The 8,606-nt window shown below is 36.6% G+C and overlaps 1 protein-coding gene across 2 annotated transcripts in view; it reads left to right on the top strand.

Moving 5' to 3' along the window:
• The first annotated feature begins 6,364 nt into the window (after positions 1-6,364).
• The window catches only part of RDX (radixin), an 80,577-nt gene continuing 78,335 nt past the window's right edge, over positions 6,365-8,606 (top strand). Inside the window, exon 1 of one of the 2 annotated variants that reach the window (XM_012808171.2) lies at positions 6,365-6,441. In XM_012808171.2, the coding sequence (XP_012663625.1) occupies positions 6,430-6,441 (12 nt within the window). In that variant the 5' untranslated portion in view covers positions 6,365-6,429. The remainder of the gene's footprint in view (positions 6,442-8,606) is intronic. The other variant, XM_012808170.2, reaches the window with a different exon arrangement.

Below are 8,606 nucleotides of genomic sequence, written 5' to 3'. Positions count from 1 at the left end.
AAATCTAATTTAAACTTACAAACTGTTTAAGAAAACGAAGAGCTGGGAAGAGAGAGTAGTTTTTTTTTTTTAATAGTTCTGAGGGAAAGGGATCTATACAAATATTTTAAACTTGGGTCATTGTGAAAGTTTTGTATCAGACTGTTATGGTCCATTATGTCACTTCCAAGAAACACAGTTGACAGTGTCCTTTCTGATTCACTCATGCAAGTTTCAACTTGCTGTGCGTCTAAGTGTTGCTAGGGGGGCGTCATTTGTTTCCATCTCTGTGGATTTTATGTTTCTTGATTTTCTTGTATTTCAGAACTTTTGTAAAGACCCATGCACACTACACATCTTTGCTATGTAATAGTTCAGGTGATACATATACACACTTTTTTTTTTTTTTGAGAATAAAGGAGGGTGCTGGAAGACAAACTAGTGTCCAGCTAGAGGTGGACCCCAGGACATGGGTCTGGGTTTCTTTTCTTTGCTCTTCATGTGATGACATTTCTTTATTTTTATTTTTGTTTTTATTAAATTATTCTGCTACTAACAGATGCAGTTTCAATTAAAAACATACTGATAAGTTCATAGAAGGACCAGAAATCTACCCTTGAGGTTAAATAATATTATCCTGGTATAAATATTTTAAAATAATCACTAAATTGGCTTAAAAACTTAGGTTTTGATCATTACACATAATCTGATCTTAGTAAGTTTATAGTAGATTTCTTATATATATTATGTTAACTAATTAGTATGTAAACAATTTAGTGAAATACATTTTTGGAATTCTCATTTCTAATTTTTAAAATTTGGAACTTAACAAAACGCTGATTAATATTAAATGCCCATTGTCTGTAATATCCCACCTTCCTTTGTAGCAATACTTGTGGTTTTACATAGTTATAAAACTATGTTCTGAGCTCGGCGCCTGTAGCACAGTGGTTACGGCACCAGCCATGTACTCTGAAGTTGGGGGGTTTGAACCCACCCTGGGCCAGCTAACTAATAATGACAACTGCAACAAAAAATAGCTGGGCGTTGTAGCAGGCGCCTGTAGTCCCAGCTACTTGGGAGGCTGAGGCAAGACAATCGCTTGAGCCCAAGAGTTTGAGATTGCTATGAGCTGTGACGCTACAGCACTCTATTGAGGGCGACATAGTGAGACTCTGTCTCAAAAAAAAAAAAAAAGACAAGAAAAACTATGTTCTGCCTTCCCCCTTAACCCTACATAAATGTTGACCCAGTTTGTCTTAATATACCAGAAAACGAAAAAAACAACATAACGAAAAAACTTGAAATAGTCCTTTATGTTATTGCATAATTTACATTACTTTCTGGTTTTAATTATTGGCAATTATAAAGAGTGCTGCTGAGAACTTCTTGGTACAGATTACTTTCTTTCTGTTGATTTCCTTGGGGATAGATTTCCCTGGTGGTTTTTCCTAGAAGCAGAATTTCCTGTTCAGAAAAGCTCCCTAGCTTCTGGTGTCTATTGGCAACTTACTACAGAGAAGGACAGGCCAATTTATGATCTATCAGCAATATTTATCTATTTGTTTGTCAACAATCTTACCAACATTGGCATGTATAATTAATGCTTATTTTGGTATCTTAATGCATATATAATCAGTAATACCTGAAAGTCACTTTGATTTGCAGTTTTGATCAGTAACACATTTATACATTTTTTATTCAGGCCAGATTTATTTGTGCAGTTTCTCAGTTAACTGTTTAGTGGGTGGAATCTTAGTGAAATGATCATATATGTAATCATTTATTTTGCATAGCAACTTTATTATGGCTATTGTATATTTTTCTACTCTCACATTTCTTTTGATATTTCTTTTATTCTACCTGTTGATAGATTTGAAATCTAACATATTATCTGTTTTTATCATAACCTATATATTCCTCTGAAACTAGAACTGTTTTAAGAATTGTTTACTAGAAAAAAATTAACTTATTTTATTAAATGGTATTGTACAAGAGATCCAACTTGCTTTATTTACTTAGAATAATTTTATTCTTCCATTTTAAGAAATTAGTTTATCACAAAAGTTCTTCATTTTTGTTTTAGAAATTTATAGATTCATTCTAATTCTGAGAGTCTCTTAAAGTTTGGGAGTATAATTATCTGGTTTCTTCATTTATACTTTTTAAAAATAAATGTGATGATATTCTCTGGCTGGTTTTTTCCAGCATACTGAGTGGTCTGTGAACATTTGCCCCGTCAGATGACATTTCTCACATGCTGAGTGGCTGCACTGTGACCCAGCAGAGCCTGCAGATATGCTGGGATTCACTCAGCTGAACTCTCAGTATCACATATGCTTGTTAGAATCTTTGTAGTTGTATCATTATACACATTCTAAAATATTGTCTTTGAGCAAATGAAATTAACACTTTTTTTTTTTTTAAGAGACAGAGTCTCACTTTATTGCCCTTGGTAGAGTGCTGTGGCGTCACAGTTCACAGCAACCTTCAACTCCTGGGGTTAGGTGATTCTCCTGCCTCAGCCTCCCAAGTGGCTGAGACTACAGGTGCCCACCGCAATGCCCGGCTATTTTTTGGGTTGCAGTTTGGCCAGGGCCGGGTTTGAACCCACCACCCTTGGTATATGGGGCCAGTGCCCTACTCAGTGAGCCACAGGTGCTGCTCTGCTTTATGCTTTTTAATATAAAAAAGGCTGGCATGTGGTGAATCTTTGACTGCTAGGCATCAGAAGACCTGCAGTTTGGCCATTTATTACCCACATGATAAGCCACTTAAACTTGGGATAAACATTTTAGTGATTGTATAATATACTGACTCAAAACTGTTTAATCAGCAAATTGTCATAATTAAAAAAATAGTAATGGCTCGGCGCCTGTAACTCAAGCAGCTAGGGTGCCAGCCACATGCACCGGAGCTGGCGAGTTCAAACCCAACTTAGGCCTGCCAAACAATGACAACTACAACCAAAAAATAAATGTGGTGGGCCCATAGGGAGGCTGAGGCAAGAGAATTGCTTAAGCACCAGAGTTGGAGGTTGCTGTGAGCTGTGACGCCATGGTACTCTACTGAGGGCAACATTGTGAAACTCTGTCTCAAAAAGAAAAAAAAAAGCGGGTAGGGCGCCAGCCCCATATGCCAGAGGTGGTGGGTTCAAACCCAGCCCTGGCCAAAAACTGCAAAAAAAAAAAAAAAAGATTTTAAGTAGACACTCAGGTTGCATGTATATGTGAGGAGTTTGAATAAAATTTTTCTGCGAAATGTGAGACGAAGCAAACTATTTGCAAATCAATATCTTATAAGTCATGTTTTTAACATTTAAATATACTGATATAACTACATAATTATAGGTTCAAATAATAATGATTAATATTCTCACTGGTAAATTAGGGAGCTTTATATTTCAAGTTGCCTTATACGTGGGCATACTAGGTTTATGATCATAATGTATGAATTAGTAAAGAAAAAAGAAAATTATTCAGGTAAACTTTTATTTTTAAGGCTTAGAAGTGAATTATAGAGTAAAGCCAAAACAACGAGTGAGAGGAAAAATAATGAAGAAGTGAGTAAACTTAATAAGACAAAAATAAAAGAAAGTCAACAAAACTGAAAACTAAGTTTTAGACCTATAAACTAGGCAAAATTCAGGGAAGATTAATCAAGAAAAAGGGAAGGCAAAAATTAACAGTAATAGGAATGAAATCTAACTTGAGATGTAGGGACGAAAGCCATGAGAGAATATTAGGGATGACTTTCTAGAAATAGATAAGTCAATCTTGAAGAAAAGCAGATTTGGCTAATGAGTAGAGATTCAGGTGTCTTGCCCATGTAAGCCACTGGCTTATAAGTGATGTGGAAAACAGGTCAGTTTGGAGGCTGTTTTAATCAAGACTTAAGATGACAAGATCTGAATTAAGGCATGAGAGTTGGGATGATACCAGGGTATAGAATTAAAAAATTGAAGTACGTTTAGGTTCATGAAAGTAGGTGACTATAGGTGGGGAATACAAATGAGGTTTCAGCCAGGACAAATGGTGGTCTCCTTGAGTTCCAGCTACATGAGAGGCTGAGGTGGGAAATACCTTGAGCCCAGAGGTTGGAGGCTGCAGTGAGCTGGGATTGCACCACTGTATTCCAGCCTGAGTGACAGAGCAGGGCTTGTCTCAAAAGCAAAACAAAACAGCAATAAGAGGTGTGATGTGGTGGCTCAGATCTGTATTCCTAGCTATTTAGGAGGCCAAGGAAGGAAGATTGCTTGAGGCAAGGAGTTCAAGTCCAGCCTGGGCAATAGTGAGAGCTCATCTCTAGAAAAAAACTGCAAAAAATTAGCTGGGTATAGTGTCCCTGTAGTCCAAGTGACAGAGCGGGTTAAGGCAGGTCATTGCTTGAGCCAGGAGTTGGAGGCAGTGGTAAGCTATGATGATGCCAGGGTATTCCAGCCTGGACGACATTAAGATCCTGTCTCAAAAGAAAAGAAAAGAGATGAAATGAAATCAGAGGTTTGTATTTCCAGCTGAGTTTATACACTTCCTTCTGTAGAGAGATTTATTGGTTATCAGTCAGTCATGAGTAAAATCAAGGGAAATGACCTTATTTCAACTTCATTTTTATTTCAACTTGGAGAATTTCCAGTTCTATTAGTTATGGTATCTTAAAAAGCAATTGATAATAGAACTTAAAAACACAATATAAATCGTATATTAATTTAGTTTCTCAGCAGAGATATTACCTAGATAAGCTTTTCTCAAGTAATAGTTTAATGCATTTTACTATAGGTTTTCAAATTGAAATGATTTTTTTTAAACACCTAAAAATGATTAAGAATTTTTCATGTAGATCTATTGGTAGATTTATAAAGAGGTAGCCAATTTAATTGCATGTTTTTCCTTTTTTTTAAGAGACAGAGTCTCACTTTGTTGCCCTCAGGGTGCTGTAGCATCACAGCTCACAGCAACCTTAAACTCTTGCCTCAGCCTCCTAAGTAGCTGGGACTACAGGTACCCGCCATAACACCTGGCTGTTTTTTGTTTGTTTGTTTGCAGTTGTCATTGTTGTTTAGCAGGCCTGGGCTGGGTTTGAACCTGCCACTCTCTGTGCATGTGGCTGACTAGTGCTGTAACCGCTGTGCTAGGGTGTCAAGCCTATTAGATGTTTCTTAATAGGAACATTTACCATAAGACAAGGTGGTTCTTCTTATTAAGATTTGGTGCGTTAGTGGTAGAAGATACACTTGAACATTGGTCTTATGGGTAATTATAAATTTTAATGAGGGTACTAGCTTCCTGGTCAATAGCATGTATGTTGTTAGTGTGCAGAATTATGGCTGTTTATACATGTTACATGAGTAAGCTTCTTAGGTCGTTTTTCTCTAGTCAGATTTTTCAGCTTTCAAGAAGGAAAAATAATTTTCCTGTTATGTGTCCTGTTGTAAAGGACATTAGTCAGAATTTCCTTTTCTCTTAGGCAGTATAGAAGAAACACTGAAGGGTGGGTTGATGGAGGGGAGGGTTGGTAGGGGGACCACACCTATGGAGCATATTGCAAGTACAAGTTGGATCTATCAGGTGTAGAACACAAATGTCTTAATCCTGTAATTGGGTGAATGAGGTGAAGGATGTGTTGATTAGTAGGATGTAAGCACTCCAATTTGTACATATAATCAACACATTGAATCCTATAATGGCATAAATGTATTCATGATCTATGTACAAATGACTTAATAAAAAAAAAAGAAAAAACACTTAAAAGGTTTTTTTTTTGTTTGTTTTTTTGAGACAGAGTCTACTCTTACCCTTGGTAGAGGGTGGTGACGACATAGCTCACAGCAACCTCAAACTCTTGGGCTCAAGTGATCCTCTTGCCTCAGCCTCCTGGGTAGCTGGGACTACACATGCCCACCACAATGCCTGGCTATTTTTAGAGACATGGTCTTCTTGCTCAGGCTGTTCTCAAACTCCTGAGCTCAGACTCAGAAGTATTCTTGAACTCAACACATTAGAAGTTGAATCCATCTAGCCTCACTTTCACTGTCCCTTTCTCTTACCTTTTTGGTATAGGGGAGAAACCTGACTCAAAGAAAAGCAGTGTTTGGGCCCTTAGTAGTCGTGTTTCCTTGCTGTATATCATCTGTAATTAAATTGAAACTCATAGCAGATCAGTATGCTGTATTATACCACACATGTATTTTAAATCTCAGATTTCAGTCTTTTTAGGGAAAGTGAAATGCTAGTAGAAGACATTGAAAATTGGGATAAAATAAGATAACTCCATGTTAGGGTAAATCCACATTTTAAAATGTTTTAATTTTTATCTTACTCTACATAGTTAAAATTAAAACCTTACATAAAAAGATACTAGATAAATTATGCTTTCTTTTTCTTTAACAGAAGGTAGCAACAGAGTTCATAGAAGTGAAGATTTTTTAAAGAAGTTAACAAAAAAAGAAGAAAAATGCCAAAACCAGTAAGTGTATTTTACTACTTTTGTTAAGTCTTTTAGAGTGATGTGGCTATTACGTGGGTATTGAAGAAGAGGTAAAATAACATTATAGTTAAAGTTAAAATTCACTGGTTGTAGGGTCAAACTCTGTCGAGTTCTTACCCAGGCTCTGCTAGTTTATCTGGGTAACCTTTGTTAATTTGGTTTGGTTTAATTTCCTCATATATAAAACGGGGATATAATTAATGATTTACTCAAGGGAATATTGTGAGAATCAGAACAATCAAGTACGTATTCAGCACTCAGTAAATGCTAACTTACTATATTAAACAGGAGAACATAATGAGAAGTTTGGAGGATCCATGTGTTACTAATTTTCTCATAATTCTACCTTTGATGGAAGTGATACAGATGTTATATAGTTTTAGATTTTTTATTTAGGAATATACCCATGATCATTTTACTTAGTTTTTTTTTTTTTTTTGAGGTAGAATCTCACTCTGTCACTCTGGGTAGAGTGTTGTGGTGTCACAGCTCACAGCAACCTCAAACTCTTGGGCTTAAGCGGTTCTCTTGCCTCAGACTCCCAAGTAGCTGGGACTACAGGAGCCTGCTACAATGCCCAGCTGGGTTTTTTTGTTGCAGTGGTCATGGTTGTTTGGTAGGCCTGGGAGCCTATTTGCTTCTTCTTAACTAAGATTTATTCCTTTTTTCTTTGGATAAATATTCTTTTCTTCACCTAATAAAATGAGGTTTTTCAATAATATTTCTTTTGGTCAATTGAAAATTGTTGCTTATAATTGTTAGAAATTTTTGGCATGGATATCACTTTGGAATGACTTCAAACACTAAGCAGGTAACAAAGTGTGCATTGTTGGAGGGGGAAAGGGGCATAAATACCAGAAAGGAAGAAGTTTTATATTTTCCGATGATATTATTTTTTATTTAGTTATTTTTTTGAGACAGTGTCACTGTGTCACACTTGTTAGAGTGCTGTGTCATCACAGCTCACAGCAACCTCAAATTCTTAGGCTTAAGTTATTCTCTTGTCTCAGCCTTCCAAGTAGCTGGGACTATAGGTGCCTGGCTATTTTTTTGTTAATACTGTCATTATGTTTAGCAGGCCCTGGCTAGGTTCAAACCCACCAGTCCCAGTGCATGTGGCCAGTGCCCTAACCACTGAGCTATGGGGGCTGAGCCAGATGACATTATTATTTTTGTGGGAGATACTCACAAATCTACAAAACAACTAGTAACTGAATTTAGCAAGATTGCCAGACACACAATTATATTTTTAAAAAATGGTTTTATATACTAGCAGCCATGTTTGAAAAATTAAGTAACAGTATTTGTTGGATTAAACATAAAATACTAAGGAATAAATGTACGGAGGATGTATGAGATCTCCACACTGAATATTTGCTATAAAAAATTAAAGAGCTAAATCTATGGAGAAATATACAATATGTATAGATAGTTTTATAAAGTACTGTTAAAGATATCAGTTGTCATAAAATGTATTGGTAAAGGCAATTCAGTTCCAGTAAGTTGAATTCTAGCAGGCGTCTTTAGTTAAAATTGACTAGCTGATTCTAAAACATGTGTGGAAATGCCAACATTTATGTGGAATAGTTCAAGCAATTAAAAGGTTGGAAAACTTACACCTCTCGATATTAAGACTTAAGACTTAATCTCAAGCCACAAAAGTAAAATTGGTAAAAGGTAGATACTGGGGTCCCTGGAATGAATAAACCCCATGTACAAACACGCATACATATTCATTAGATTTTTGGCAAGGATGTCACACAGTTTTACAGGGAAGTTTCTTTTCAACAAATGGTGTTCGGACAAAGGGTTATCTATAGGGGAAAATATGGATATTTACTTTTTTATTTTCTTTTTCTTTCTCTTGACATTGACTCTTCTCTCACAGTTAACATAAAAATTAAATGAATGATAGACCTTAAGTGCAAAAGCCCAAACTATAAAATAACTTACAGAAGAAAACTTAGGGAGGCTCAGCGCCTGTGGCTCAAGTGGCTAAGGTTGAATCCAGCCCGGGCCTGCCAAACAACAATGACGGCTGCAGCCAAAAAAAATAGCCGGGCGTTGTGGCGGGCGCCTGTGGTCCCAGCTACTTGGGAGGCTGAGGCTGGAGACTCACTTGAGCCCAGGAGTTGGAGGTTGCT

The sequence above is a fragment of the Otolemur garnettii genome, unplaced genomic scaffold (assembly GCF_000181295.1).
Source record: "Otolemur garnettii isolate 467f Iridium unplaced genomic scaffold, OtoGar3 scaffold00086, whole genome shotgun sequence".
Lineage (NCBI taxonomy): Eukaryota > Metazoa > Chordata > Mammalia > Primates > Galagidae > Otolemur > Otolemur garnettii.
The sequence above is the reverse complement of the archived record's forward strand: the minus strand, read 5'-3'. Positions and strand labels throughout refer to the sequence as shown.